This window comes from Eriocheir sinensis, unplaced genomic scaffold (assembly GCF_024679095.1).
Source record: "Eriocheir sinensis breed Jianghai 21 unplaced genomic scaffold, ASM2467909v1 Scaffold37, whole genome shotgun sequence".
Taxonomy (NCBI): domain Eukaryota; kingdom Metazoa; phylum Arthropoda; class Malacostraca; order Decapoda; family Varunidae; genus Eriocheir; species Eriocheir sinensis.
In genome coordinates, this window is record NW_026111687.1 from 39,653 (window position 1) to 55,791 (window position 16,139).

A 16,139-nucleotide genomic window follows, 5' to 3' on the forward strand; every position below is an offset into this window, starting at 1 on the left:
AAGGCATCGTCCCTTCAGATTGGAAAAAGGCTAACGTGACACCGATTTTCAAGAAAGGAGACAAAAAAGTACCAGGTAATTACAGGCCCATTAGTCTAACTTCGGTTGTAGGTAAGCTACTTGAGGGCATAATTAGAGACAAAATTGTGAATTACCTTGAAAGCCACTCATTGATTGGGGACTCACAACATGGCTTCCGAAACAAAAGATCCTGCCTATCAAACCTATTAACCTTTTATAATGACCTCTTCACTGTTTATGACGTAACCAAATCACTGGACGTAGTCTATCTTGATTTCCAGAAAGCGTTTGATAAAGTCCCGCATCATAAATTACTTTACAAATTAAAGCAAATAGGTATTGACGGTCAAGTAAACCAATGGATCGCGAATTGGTTGAGCAACAGACAACAAAGAGTAGTGATTGACGGATTTAACTCAGAGTGGGCGCCTGTCACTAGTGGCGTCCCTCAGGGCTCGGTCCTTGGCCCAGTGCTCTTCATTATTTACATCAACGACGTGGATGTTGGACTCAATAACCGCATTAGTAAATTTGCAGACGACACAAAGATTGGCAACTCGGTTCTCACTGACGAAGACAGGCAAAGCCTCCAAGAGGATTTGCACAAAATGTCAGCTTGGTCGGATAGATGGGAGATGCCCTTTAACGTAGACAAGTGCCAGGTCCTTCAAGTTGGAACGAGGAATAAGAAGTTCGAATACGAAATGCGCGGCGTTAAACTCAAAAGCGTTCAATGCGTCAAAGACTTGGGGGTCAAAATCGCGTCAAACCTCAAATTTTCACAGCAATGCATCGATGCAGCAAATAAAGCGAACAGAATGTTGGGCTTCATTAAAAGAAACTTTGAATTCAAGAATAAAGATGTAATACTCCCGCTCTACAACAGTTTAGTCAGACCCCACTTGGAATATGCGGTACAGTTTTGGTCTCCCCACCATGCAAAGGATATTGCTAAATTAGAAGGTGTTCAGCCTCGGGCAACGAAAATGATCCCTTCCTTGCGCAACAAATCCTACGAAGAAAGGCTTTCTACCCTTAACATGTTCTCTCTTGAGAAACGTCGCCTCCGAGGAAAACTGATCGAATGTTTTAAAATACTTAATGGTTTCACGAATGTAGACAGATCAACATTGTTTATGATCGATGACACTTTGCGCACGAGGAACAATGGCGTAAAACTCAGATGTAGACAAGTAAATTCAGACTGCACCAAATTTTTCTTCACCAACGTTGTAGTGCGAGAATGGAATAAGCTTCCACCGTCAGTGGTCCAGTGTAACACGATTGACTCCTTCAAAAATAAGCTCGACCGTCACTTCCTTCAACTTAATATCAACTAGAGTAGAAATGCAACGTTTTGGAGTCTTCTGATTAATGTAAAATCACTTAGGTTTAAGGACAGACCACCAAGTCTGGACCATGGGGTCTGTGTGGTCTGATTTTCTATGTAAACCTATGTAAATCTCTCTCTCTCTCTCTCTCTCTCTCTCTCTCTCTCTCTCTCTCTCTCTCTCTCTCTCTCTCTCTCTCTGTCCGTCCGATGGCGGGAACCGTTACTTCGTCTCCACCCCTGACCCCCCCCCGACCCCCAAACGCTACCCCTAGAACGGTAGCGTGACTTTTTTGCTGATAAGAACATGAATACTCTGTCTGTCCGTCTGTCTGTCTGTCTGTCTGTGTCTAGCTGGGTGAACCTGTGGATGTTCTCTCTCTCTCTCTCTCTCTCTCTCTCTCTCTCTCTCTCTCTCTCTCTCTCTCTCTCTCTGTCCGTCCCATGGCGGGAACCGTTATTTCGTCTCCACCCCTGACCCGCCCCCCCCCACCTCCCAAACGTTACCCCTAGAACGGTAGCGTGACTTTTTTGCTGACAGGAACATGAATATTCGGTCAGTCAGTCTGTCTGTCTGTCTAGCTGGCTGGCTGGCTTTATGGATGAATCTGTGGATGTTCTCTCTCTCTCTCTCTGTCCGTCGCATGGCGGGAACCGTTACTTCGTCTATTTTCGTTCACGAACTAGATTATGGCAAGCTTTCAAATTCGTTTCAAATCTTGTGTTGAGGCACATCCTATCACTGTTAATGCTAATTAATATTACCAATCAACTATATACTCTTTAAATAGAAAAAGAACCATGAAACCACGTCGTTTTACAAGTAACGGACGAAACTTTTTGACAAGCAGAATATCGTTCACTTGGAAATTAGACAACAGAAGTTCTTCGTTATATATAGATTGAAAGTAAATCATATATATATATTTTCCATGGATATACTCAAATCATGAGAACATTATAATTGAAATGAAATCACTCATTTATGTGTCATTTTAATCATCCTAAATAATGATATAATAACATGCCTTTACAAACGCTCGCTTGACCGTGACTGGCGGTTGAATGCACACGACGCCATTTTGCACACGGCACCGAGGCGCTTCCTGGCAGGAAAGAGACAACTGTCGATGATTTGGCCAATGCTGACATGTCAACAAAGAAAATAGCCGGGATGATGAAGATCAGTAAAAGAACAGTCCATCGATGGAAAAGGAGGTATGAAGAGACTGAAAGTTTAGAAAATACAAAAAGATGTGGAGGCCCTCGTCACACCATCCGGGAAGAAGGCGACTCCATCATTCAGTCAGCCATCCAGAACCCTCTCACGACGGCAGTCAAGATAACCAAAAACATTCAAGTCAACGTTGCAGTGCACACAGAGAGGAGGCGGCTTCATCACCAACCACACGTCGCTGGCGTGGGCTCCGGCTCTCTCTATCGCCGGCTTTCGGCCGGTTAGGTAGCAGCAGCAGTCGTCCCTCGCTCCAAACCCACTTCGGCTGGCGCCCAGCGATCAACTCAGAACTGGCACGGACCAGGGGAACCCGACTGTCTAATTAAAACAAAGCATTGCGATGGTCAGAGATAGATGTTGACGCAATGTGATTTCTGCCCAGTGCTCTCAATATCAAAGTGAAGATATTCAACCAAGCGCGGGTAAACGGCGGGAGTAACTATGACTCTAAAGCGTTAGCCAAAGAGTAGCCCGAAGGTCGAACCCAGGAGGCCTGGGGTAGACCAGAAACATAGTTACTTTTGGTGAGTGGCCTCCACGTGGTCCCGCTGGACACGCAGAGTTGGGGTTTACCCGCCACCCTTCTTAATCCCTGCGTAACTGAGCGCTCATCTCACAGCGATAGCTTTCTTTTCCTCTTATTTTCGCCTATCCACATCCAGGATGGCGGAAGCTGTCGTAGGTCGAAGCCAAGACCGCTCCCCTACCTGTCCGGAGTGTGGCTCGACCTACGCCTCCTTTGCGGGGCGCAGGGTTCACCAACGAAGAGCACACCCAGAGACTTTTCATGTCGCGCTTATGCAGGAGACAGTGAACCGACCGAGGGCCAGATGGGACCCCGAAGATGATAGCCTGATGGCTGCCTTTGAAAGGGACCACCCTGAGCTCTCGGTTGCGGAGCTATGTGCGACCATTTGCGCACAAGTTCTCCCCCACCGTACTCTTGACTCGGTTACATCCCATCGTAAGAACCGGCAGTACCAGGACTATCTGAGATCACTACGCAGGAGTTCGCGGCGGCCTCGTAGACCTAGGGCCGCCGTTGGTGGGTCCCCCGTGAGGGCACGGAGAGGGGGTGTAAGAGCTGAGGAGCGACCCGCGGCTGAACTGGTCGCGCAGCCAGTAGAGGCCCCGGCAGCTTTAGAACTTGCGCTCAGCCGCAGTGGAGAGGGGGAAGAGGCCGCACCGACGGAGAATGACGGGGAGCTAGCCAGAGCCCTGGAAGAGTCCGTTGAGGCGGCCTCAGAAAACCTCTCCATTCCCAAACCTAGAAATCTGGCAGACATCCAGGCACAACTCGATGCCTCGATTCCTCCCCGCCCCCCACGTCTTGCCCCACCAAGATCGGGGCATCACACAAACCTCACTCCATCGAGGTTGCGAAGGAGAAAATTTGCAGCCTTCCAAACCCAGTATCGAAGGGACAGAGGCCGGGTGCTGAAAAAGGTATTGAGTGGGGATGATCTTCTCATCACCCCGGCCCCTCCGGAGGGCTCTTTAACCTTCTGGAAGGGGCTGTTTAGTCAGCCGAGTCCAGAGGACCGCCGGACCCCGGATCTCGTTAGACGGGTCAGCCCATCAGTGATGGGCACCGTCTCGGAGGAGGAGGTCGAGGCGGCACTGAAGGCCACCCCCAAAGCAACGGCGCCGGGCCCTGACGGTCGTCTCATTAGCGACCTGGCAGGGCTCGGGTCTGCCAGGCGTACCTGGGTGGTCAACGAGTGCATCTGGCTCGGGGCTCTGTCCTCCGACTGGGTAAAGGTCAGAACCATCCTGCTGCCCAAAGTGCCATCTCCATCGGAACCAGGGATCTCCGGCCTATTACAATCTCCCCTGATCACAAGGCTCATAAACCGGATCTTAGCGAGACGGCTGGACCGGGATACGCCTCTGCCCGCGCAGCAGAAGGGCTTTAAGAGGGAGGAGGGCTGCGCCGCAAACATCGTTGTCTTACGGTCGATGATTAAGTCGGCGCAGCGGGCCCCCTCTAACCTATATGTTGCGTGGGTGGATTTTAAAAAGGCGTTTGACTCAGTGAGTCACCCATCCCTGCTGGGAGCGTGCAGGAGGTGGGGTTTTCCATCTAGACTCACTGAGTATGTCTGCCAGATGCACAAAAACGCTGCCACCCAAATTGACGTAGGCGACCCCACTAACATCACTAGGGGCGTCCTGCAGGGGGACCCCCTCTCCCCCTACCTATTTAATATCTGCCTGGACTGGGCCCTGGCTGCACTCCCCAACAACATCGGGGTACAGGCGGGTAACAATAAGATCGGTTACCTCGCCTTAGCCGATGATGTGGCGCTACTGTCCTCAACCCGCTCGGGCCTGCAGGCTTCATTGAGTAAGCTCGCTGAAGCCGCTGCACTTCTAGGCCTCGAGGTGGGCTTTGGCAAGTGCGCCACGCTAGGCATTGCAGCCAATAAGAAAAAGAAGACATGGGCCCAAGACACAACCCCCTTTACCATCTTGGGGAGGCCTATCCAAGCACTGGCACCCGGGGAATTTTACAAGTAACTGGGTGTCAACTCCTACGGGGGGAAAACTCCTCCGAGCAGTCCACCACGCTCGAGGAAGACAGCTGAGAGTAGCCGGTGGTCCAGGCAGCTCTACGAGGCAGTTGACGGCTCCGGGCTCCGTCAACACCTGGGAGGCGCTCGGGCTCCGAAAATCGGACCTTAAAATCTTAGTAGCCCGAGTCCTTGAGGGAGGGCTGAACATATACAGAGAGTTTCGAAATACAAGTGGGGGGGTGGTCCACCACCCCGGCTAAAAAAGGGCTACCAGTCCCTAGGGCTTGTTGCAAGAAACAAAATATTCTGGCGTCCATTGGTTTGAAGTTTCGGCGCTGTTCAGCGAAGGCCCCTGAAGAAGTAGGCGACGTTTTTGGACCCTGTCCCCTACTATACTTTAAACTATTAAAGTTAAATATAATATGCATACTAAGTAATAATGCTAAAGTAAAGTTATAATTAATTAAAATAATTAAATTTAAAAATATACTAAATTAAGAATTTCTTGTAATAAGTAAAAACTTTGCACAGAGAAAAAAAAAGCCAAATGCCTCGTCATCTAATTAGTGACGCGCATGAATGGATTAACGAGATTCCCACTGTCCCTATCTACTATCTAGCGAACCCACAGGCAGGGGAACGGGCCAGCGCCTAACAGCGGGGAAAGAAGACCGTGTTGAGCTTGACTCTAGTCTGATTTTGTAGAGAGACATCAGAGGTGTAGCATAAATGGGAGGTCGTCACATCAGGGGCTTGCTCCGTGCGGCCGACAATGAAATACCACTACTCTGATCGTTTCTTTACTTACTCGGTGAGACGGAATCGGAGCTTCCCCACATGGGATTGCCTCCTGCTTCTAGCCTAAGGCGGCGGAAGGGAGGGCGCGCTTGGTTTCGGCCTTACGTTAGCCTGACCGGGCGTTCGCGCCCGCCGCGATCCGTTCCGAGGACATTATCAGGTGGGGAGTTTGACTGGGGCGGTACATCTGTCAAACGATAACGCAGGTGCCCTAAGGCCAGCTCAGCGTGGACAGAAACCTCGCGTAGAGCAAAAGGGCAAATGCTGGCTTGATCCTGATTTTCAGTACGAATACGGACTGCGAAAGCAGGGCCTATCGATCCTTTTGACTTTATGAGTTTTAAGCAAGAGGTGTCAGAAAAGTTACCACAAGGATAACTGGCTTGTGGCGGCCAAGCGTTCATAGCGACGGGGGGCAGCATGAGCCAATGCAAGATGGCGCCACTATAAACATTCGCCTGCGCCAGAACGGGCTGGGCCGACCATCAGGCCCCACCTGGAAGAAGCCCTGGGCCGACCATCACGCCCCACCAGGAAGATGCCTACCGGCGCAACAGGCAGCGACGTAAAAAAAAAAAAAAAAAAAAAAAAGACAAACATAAATATTAGGCAGGCCCAACAAAACTTACCAGTAACATGATCATCTACATATTGCTAGGTGTTTGATCATTTTCCCTTACTCATCCTTAGTCATTTTCCTGTCCCAAGTTTACCTTGAAATATTACTGAAACAATGGTTTTAGAATTCATGATATTTCTTTCTATGAGACTCATGGACACTGCTGAAAACCAAAAAGTGAAGGTTAGTATAACACCCATATAACTCATACAAGCTGAACCTCCCCCCGTCAGAGCACTAGAGTACTATTAGCATAGACCTTTACAGTAACACCTGTAAATCATTATAAGTAAAGAGGTTGCATAAGTTAAAGGTAAGTGAAATGTAATTCATATGATTTATTGTCAAATATTGTCTGGTACGTGTGGTATTTAAGGCTGGGGTTGCCTCTGGTTGAGCATGTAGTTGAAGGATGTGGATAAATGTCACCCACATTATTCTAGAAAATGCTTTAAATTTGTTCCTGTACAAAATTGTAAATACTTATAAGAAAAGTTATGTTTTTAAGGCATGCAACTTACATTGTTGACATTACTACAATGACTTATATTAAATCTTAATTTCAGGTGATGGTCCAGCTCCTCCTCTCTCACAGCTGGATAGCCTGCCACGATCGGCCAGATGACGTCCTCGATGTTGGGCCACCTACTTCTCCCCTCGTGACCGTCAGCTTCAAGGATAAAAGGTATGGGCTACTTCATCACTTAAGATCGTATTGTTGATGCTATTTCTCGGGTTACCTTTTTTGGTTATTAACATACTGAGAAATAAATTATATAACCCTCACTTTTACGGAACTCAACAAACTTTTCTGGTACAGTTCTGTGTCTGCGGAAAATCACTGATAAAGTTTGGCAGGTGAGTTCAGGGCAGTTCCTTAGTGGGCCGGCAGAATCTGTCTGCCCTATTGTAAACACTTTCATTCTTGTCCCTTAGTGAATCACCTTTAATCTGGAGTCATGAATGGACATTTTTAGTTACAATAATGAAAATCAAAAGAGAACTTAAAGCTCATTTACCGAACAAAGTTTGTAATATATGAAAAGTTTGGATTTTTGGATATGTCGCATCCTTCTCCCCAGTTAGTTTTTTATAGCGAGGATTTATCAAATTGCAAAGTTGCATGATTACTTGGCAGAAGAAAACATATTTGTCAAATTGGACTGTACTAGATTTGCACATTTCCAAGATTGTCGGGAACCCTAAAAGGTATATGTAAGGTGCCATGAAAATAATTTCACAAATGATTTTTTTTTTTCTTTTTTGCCATGCGTTAGTGTACATGCTTTTAGTGTATGTCACACAGCAAAGTTGTTGAATTCCTAGAGTTAAATTTGCTGCTGAGCATATTTTAGTAATGTTCGTGCATACATCATTTTTTTTTTTTCATTATTCTTAGGGTGAAACCTATTTATAATTTTTTTTTTTATTAATTTTCATACTATATCTAGAGATCAATTTGAAATTATTTTCTCCCTCACTTGGAGTTTCCCAAGTCAATTTCCAGTGTGCTTACCACAAACTAGTTGCTTTTCTTTGTTGTATAAGAGTATGAATAAAAAAAATGTAAATCAACAGTTACCATATCTTTTTTATTTAAATTTTATTTATTAATTCAGTGCATGGAGTACCGTCATTAATTAATAATGGTATACATTAATATTTATTATGGTTCTAAATATATTTTAACATATTAACACTTTTTCAACATGCATCACTTTGAACTTAACCAGCAGGTTACTTGAGGAGGAGGACCCAATATCCACGCAGCCCGGCCCCAGACAGTCAGCCCCTACACCAGCTACCACCCTCACTGCTTCCTCCTCAACCAACCCTCAGGCAGTTCCAGCTATGTATGTTATGTAATTTACGATGATACTTCATTCAGGCACGTGAGATAAGTAGAAGTGAAGATATAAAAAGATAAGTGAGGTATGCTTTTGCCTGAATATGCCCACGTGGGAGGACAGACACGATAAAACAAGCCCGCGCTTTAAGGGTTAATCCCTGAATTATCTATGTCATTCTTTTATGTTGGAGTAAATAAATATTAATCATATACAATGATTATTTTTCTTACCCAAAACAGGATGTTTATTACACGGGTACATGCTGGGGCAAAATGGGGACGGTAAACAGTGTTCAGGTAAATGTTATACTGGCCCTGTATTGGGTTAATGGGTTCTTTTGTCACTGGTTTGAAGGGCCAACAGGACAGAGACAGCACCAGAACAACAGTGGTTGTTCCAAAATTTACTTAATACCAAACAATGAAGAAAAACTACTAAAATAATAAGGCATAATAAGAAATAATAATAATAATAATATTAATAATAAGGAATGAATTGTGATTGTCACTGACTTTGTGTAAGTTGTAGAATCACCCCAAAGGTCAAGAAACAGCCATCCATCCCATCCCCCAGAGTTTAAAGTGGTTAATATTGTCAAATAAATTGCATCAGAAAAATGAAACGTTGTAGCAGTGATGACTTGGGCCCATCACAACAGACGACCAGCAAGGAGACGATGTACACACTTTCAGCCGTTGGTATACTCAGAAGCTTCATCAACTTCACCACCACTCCATAATAAACTGAGTTGAAGCAGCAGGAATGCAGGCAGATTGCAGGACTCAGTAGTGTCTGCCATAATTGAGAGAACACATAAGCAGGGAAAATTTGTGGGAATTAGTTTAAAATATCAATGATATGATTTATAAAGCTAGGGTTAAAAGTAAATGATTCATGATCATAGTTCTCTCTCTATCTATCTCAGGTAAGTCTGGAGAAATAATGTTATGAGGAGGTGGATTTTACAACTTACATGTGTGGAAGCTTGCCATTTCTCCTCATGGGGATGGTTAGGGTTGGGCAGGGACAGGGTGAGGACCAGCACTGAAAAGTACAGGCAAATTAATGTTGTATTCTAAAACTAGTTTCTTATGAATGTTAAAATTATGGGGTTTATAATTTATGGTGAGGCTGTGGCCAAGAGGTCATCGTGCTGGCGCGACATTTGGGTAGTCGTGAGTTCAATCCCAACACTCCCACCTGAATATTTTATGTCATCGCCGAGTAGCTTAAAAGTACCCACAAGCCTCCCAGACGACCATTCTCTGCCCGGAAAGGATCAATAATGATCTGCGGAGGAGTGCATGAGGCAAACAGATGGTGCCACTATAAAACACAAGTCTGTGCCATTACGGATTTGGGCCAGCCACCAAGCCCATCAGTATCGTCAAGACAGACGTAAAAAAATAATAAATAAATAAATATTATTTTGTAATGAATTATGAATAGCTACAGCACTTACTTGAAATGAAGATTGACGTATGCATCCCTCTAGCGCAGACCATCCCGCTGGCTCCGTCCAGCAGCAGGTGCTATCTGCACAACAGGTAGAGGCCGTGCACCCTCACCAGCCTCGTCACCCGCAGGATCCTCTTCCTCAGGTGAACCGATGTGCAGCAAAGCACACACTTCGATGATCCTGCACAAATATGCAGGGGACTTAAGCCTTATTTCCCCATGAAGTATGTGGAATCGTCGCTTCCACTGCCCGATGACCCTCTCCACGATGCATCTGGTCCTCTTGTGTGCACTGTAATGCATAAAATGTATACATTATTGCATTATCGTTAAAACTAACTCTACCACAATAATGACTGCTGATATTAATTAACAAGTGCAACCTCAGCATGGAAGAGTTACTGTTTTATCTAAGGTGATATGTACACCATTAGATGTGACACTCCATAGTATAAATATTAAGTAAGTGGAGAATTACCTCGTCATTACATAGGTCTATGCTCTCTGCTCATGTCTGGCCAATTATCAAGCAAGTTAGCATTTTATCATGCATGCAGTGTATATTGTACATAACTTACCTGTTGTAGTTAGTTTGTGGGCCAGGCAGAGGACCCAAGTAGTGAGTCAACAACCACCTCTGACTAGGATAACCTCTGTCTCCCCGGAGAGACGAACTTGTTTCTTGATATTGGGGACGTTAATTCATTTCTTATTAAATCAGTAACAAACACAATTCCTTCCTTGTTCAGTCTGTATCTTTTAACAAGTTCTGCGTCATTTAAACTGTTCAATATGTCCCGCCTAGGATGAAAAGACCTTGGGAGACGCCGCGCCTCTGCCATGTTTACCTTGCAGCTGGTTCTTGATCTTGATGTCAAAGGTGACTGGGACCACGCTAAGTGAGTCTGAGCGATACCACCGAGACTCCAGGCCCCACACATCCCCGCCAGCCGGGGCGTGACGTCATCAGGACTGGTGTTCAGTCCCCGTTGCAGCGCAGCAAACATACCAAGTTCAAACACAGCGACCAGCGACTCCGGCGGCGGCCAGTCTATTTGTGCATGGATATTCAATATGCCCAGTGCTTGTGTTGTCCCAAGGTGCAAGGGAAACTATAAGAAAGGTCCTAAAGTGCATGTGTTTGGGTTTCCAACAGACAGTGACTGTAAAGAGAAGTGGATACGAGCTATTCGGAGGGAAAACTTCTTTCCCAGCAAATATAGCAAGGTAATTGGTTTTGAGATGGTCCCTTGTATAAAATTTCTTGCTATTGGTGAATTTATTAATTGTATGTATGAGTTGGCAGACAGGGTGTGTGCCCCTCATCAGCAATATTACCTACCTACCGTAAGTACTTGTTCCAGCATTTCAAAACAAGCTTAACTCGGCATTATGTCAAATTCTGTATGAGGTAAAACTTCCGTGCATGACTGCCACTGTTTTTCTGGACAGACCATAATTAATTTTCCTTTAAACAGGTGGTTTTCATTTTGGAGACTTTTCCTGGGCAAACCATTAAAAAAGACTCCCTTGATCACCCCAGTCTTTGCAAAAATCCTCATCACTAAATGTAGTCACTTGAAGGCATTTTTTGGTTAATTAACATATCTGAACTATCACACCTAATCTCTACATAACCTAACAACTAACAGGGCTTCGCCCCTCGACCCCACATGGGGGTTAACGTATCTGAACTCTCACACCTAATCTCTACAGACCCTATCGCCTTCTTATTCTTACCGACTGTGTTTGTATGTAGGTAGGTACTTCATAGTGGTTTTTACCCAGTATTGTTAGGTAGTGACATGTCAGATTTTCTTACTGATTTTGAAACATCATCAATAACTACCATTTCTTATGCTGCTTATGCTGACAACTCACTATACATTTATGCTTATGAGTCTTCAAGGCTTTGTAAATTAATTATAGGTATTCTACATACATAAAGGCATAGTATCCCAATTATATAGATTTTTTTATTCTAAATGTGTGCCCTGTCTTATATTCATACTGTATCATGCATTTTCCTGTTCTGCTCTGCACTGTGTTACAATGTGTGTCTGGCTTTACATTTAAAACTGTGAGATACCATTTTTTCCCTGCTCTTTAATGTGTCACAATGAGTGTCCGGCCTTGCATTTAAATTGTAAGATGCTGCTTTCCGTCCTGCTCTGTTCTGTGTCACCTGTGTTGCAATGTGTCTTGCGTTACACTTAAAATTGTAGGATGCAGTTTTCTGACTTGCTCTGTGCTGTTACAATGTATGTCTGCTGTCTGTCCTTACATTTAAAATTGTGAGATACAATGGATACAGTGTTCTGCCCTGCTCTGCTGTGTCACCTGTGTTGCAGTGTGTCTGGCCTTACATTTGAAATTGTAAGATGCTGTTTTCTGTCATGCTCTGTGCTGTGTCACCTGTTGTTACAATGTGTATCCAGCCTTACATTTAAAATACAAGATGCTGTTTTCTGTCATGCTCTGTGCTGTGTCGCCTGCGTTATCTGTGTTGCAATATGTGTCCGTCGCTTGTGTCTCAATGTGTGTTTGGCCTTACATTTAAAATTGTGAGATGCAGTTTTCTGTCCTGCTCTGTGCTGTGTTTTCTGGGAATTTCTTGTCACTTTGCAAAACGTTCATGCACTAATATCACCCTTGCAGGTCTGTGAGTTACATTTCAAGCCAGAGGACATTAGGTGGGAAACTTCTTACTTTGATCAGAACACTGGTAGAAAGGTTTCAGTTAGGTTGGAAAAGCCTTATCTTCATGATGGAGCAGTTCCTTCACTCTTACCAGGCTGCCCATCATATTTGTCTAAAACAACTCGGTCAAGAGAGTCCCCAGACTCCAAAAGGAAACGAATTGAGGAGTCTGCACTTCAGGCTGCATTTGCACAAAGTGCAGCAGATCATGAAAACTACTGGGAAGAAAAAATTGAGTACCATTGATGAACTCCTTGGAAAGTTAGACTCTTTGGATAGAAGCTATTGGTCAGTGATCAAACAAGAGGAAAACCTTCTGATCTGTCACATCATATATGCTCCACATCCTAAACTTATACAGTCACTCTTGGTCAAAGCTGATTGCAAAGTGCATGCATTTACTGGTGATGTACAAATTCAAAAGATAGGAGATTATGCAGTTCCTTCATCTGTTACTGATATTAATGTTCTTGAGCACTTACTGGGAAAATTGCGTACTCTTGACACTGGTGAACAAAAGATAATCCACCGTCAGCAATTACTGTGATACAACTAGTACTGTCATTTCTGTCCCTTCTGCAAGATCAGTCTTTCAAGCACATCCGTGCTCTAAAATTTATGTGAACAGTTATACCTAATGACTCTGACAAAGTTGAATTATTCATCTGAGCTCATGGTTTTGCTTCACTCTTGTACCACTGCTCTCCTCAAGGGTACAGGCTATTGAGGGACACAGGAACACTTATTTTACCTAACTACACCTCACTCAGAAAGCTAACTTTATCAGTTCACTTGAATCCTGCACTAGAACAAAATGAGAGCCATTTCCTTATGTATATTAAACAAAAATTTAAGTTATTATCTACACTTGACAAAACTGTAACTCTGATGTTGGATGAAATTCATTTGAAGCCTTACTTTGATTACAAAGGGGGTAATGTTGTGGGATCAGCATTTAACAGTACTGAAGCTGCAACCAGTGCATTTGTCTTTATGATAAATAGCATTTGTTCAACCTTTAAGGAGGTAGTCCACATCATTCCTACAAAGCTGATAAAGGCAGAAACACTGCATTCTCTTTTAAAGCAAGTGATCATTGGCTTAGAAGAGATTGGGTTCAAAGTAATATGTGTAGTGACAGACAACAATGCCATCAACAAGAAAGCTTTATCATTTTTGCCTCACCACCAACTGTATCCATAGTATATCCACATCCTGCACAGAGTTCAAGGCCTCTGTTTTCTTATTTGACTCTGTACATATATTGAAATGCATCAGGAATAACTGGTTAAATAAAAAAATGCAGACAGATGTATGACATTCCACAGTTTAACCTCAGCAGCAATAGCAAAAGTGTAATAAAATACTCAATGCTCCCTTTGCCACCTTGCAGAAACTTTACACCCTTGAAGCTGAGTCACTTCTTAAGCATTCATATAAATTAACACTGAAAGCCTTGTCTCCATCCAACCTTGAAAGACAAAATGTAAACTTAGTTTTACAAATATTTAATGAATATATTATTGAAGCACTGATAACATTTGGTAAAACAAAGTGCTTACCCTTAGTTGATGATGTTGCAGAATATATTAAAATCTTTTGCAAGTGGTGGGACATCATGAATGTTAAAACCCCATTTAAAGGCTGTAGACTTAAGAAAGAATATGCCACTCCCCTAACTGATGCTGCTGATGATGAAAAGTATGTGTTTCTGAACAGTTTATGTGACTGGCTTGAAATGTGGGATAGTATGAAGAACTCCACGGGCAAGTTAACAAAAGAAACATTTGCAGCCTTAAAACATACTACACATGCAATGGTGGAACTAACAAGTTACTGTATAAATGAATTGAAATTGAAATATGTTTTACCTGGCAAGTTTCAAACTGATAATTTGGAGGCCAGATTTGGTAAATACCGTCAACTTGCAGGTGCACAGTATAATATTTCAGTAAGACAAATGTTTGAATGTGAAAAAAAATTAAGAATGATGTCAGTCTTACACCAAGGCAGCATTAATTTAAAGAATTTGGGTGAAACTAATTGGGAAGGCTTAGAAAATCAAGATAATCTGCGTGTAGAAGACTTAGGGCTTTTAGACGTGACAAGGGAAGACACTGAAAAATGTAAAGATGTCCTTGCTGTCATAACATACTTAGCTGGATACTGCTGTTATGCTGTCTGCAAAAAAATGAAATGCCTTTTCTGCAAAGATATAGTAACTTGTACTGATTTAGCTGACACACTGCCTGAAAACCATAGCTACATTCAAGGACTTAGTAGAGGCTCTCTCTTATATCCAGATGATATCACAACAAACATTGTAATGTACAATTATATAATCATTAACAAACTAGCAAAGAACCCTTTATTTATACACTCGATGAACCAACGCAATCTGGCAACAGAGCTTACCCTAAATGCTTTAGCAGAGGATGATGCTCTTTTCCACAGTGATGTCTGTGGCGGTGGCCATAGTACAGAAAAAGTAGAAAAGATGATAATCTGGGCATCTACCAATGCACTACTAAACAATTTCTGTGCTAGAGAAAATAACAGTATTGTAGCTAATAAGGATGTGCAAAAGAATCGAAAACTAAAGACATTAATGAAGTAGTATGTAGAGGGAAATGAACATGGAATAAGATGGAAAAACTCAGTGTAGTAAATATTACAGCTAAGCTTCATTCTAAATGCTCATGCCAAGGGTAATATATTATGTTTGTTCTCATAAAGTACAGTAGTGCAAATTAACATGGAATAGGATGGAAATACTCAGTGTTGTAAATATTACAGCTAAGCTTCATTCTAAATGCTCATGCCAAGGTAATATATTATGTTTGTTCTCATAAAGTACAGTAGTGCAAATTAACATGGAATAGGATGGAAATACTCAGTGTTGTAAATATTACAGCTAAGCTTCATTCTAAATGCTCATGCCAAAGGTAATATATTATGTTTGTTCTCATAAAGTACAGTAGTGCAAATTAACATGGAATAGGATGGAAATACTCAGTGTTGTAAATATTACAGCTAAGCTTCATTCTAAATGCTTATGCCAAAGGTAATATATTATGTTTGTTCTCATAAAGTAGTGCAAATTAACATGGGATAGGATGGAAATACTCAGTGTTGTAAATTTTACAGCTAAGCTTCATTCTAAATGCTCATGCCAAAGGCAATATATTTTGTTTGTTCTCATGAAATAGGATTTTATACCTTGGAAACAGTATCTGTTAGAATTAGATATCCTCATGACCAAAATTATACTCACTATTAAAGGTGATATAGGTAATGACACTCTCTCTCTCTCTCTCTCTCTCTCTCTCTCTCTCTCTCTCTCTCTCTCTCTCTCTCTCTCTCTCTCTCTCTCTCTCTCTCTCTAACACAGCACTTCCCCTATTAATCATTAGGTATAATGATTTTCATACATCAGATCAGATTTCCACGTTTGATGTCATCTAACCATACTAATCATCCCTTTTCCCCGTACAACCTCTTGCAAAATATATTTTTAGTAATGCAACACTATTTCCTAACTCTTATAAACATAATGTATCATCTTGACTGCCCGCCTTTTCTTTCCTTCCTTTCATACTAATCTCTTAAA

General features: G+C 43.0%; 1 protein-coding gene across 3 annotated transcripts; it reads left to right on the forward strand.

Moving 5' to 3' along the window:
- Window positions 1-13,895: 13,895 nt before the first annotated feature.
- On the forward strand, window positions 13,896-15,917 carry LOC126991943 (uncharacterized). Of its 3 annotated transcripts, XM_050850617.1 has the most exons (3): window positions 13,896-15,237; window positions 15,356-15,474; window positions 15,708-15,917. In XM_050850617.1, the coding sequence occupies exon 1, from the start codon at window positions 14,148-14,150 to the stop codon at window positions 15,144-15,146; it is 999 nt and encodes a 332-aa protein (XP_050706574.1). In that variant the 5' UTR covers window positions 13,896-14,147; the 3' UTR covers window positions 15,147-15,237; window positions 15,356-15,474; window positions 15,708-15,917. The 3 variants fall into 3 exon arrangements, with proteins under 3 accessions (XP_050706574.1, XP_050706572.1, XP_050706573.1); XM_050850615.1 differs by having other exon boundaries at window positions 15,356-15,917; XM_050850616.1 differs by lacking the exon at window positions 15,356-15,474 and having other exon boundaries at window positions 15,475-15,917.
- Window positions 15,918-16,139: the final 222 nt, after the last annotated feature.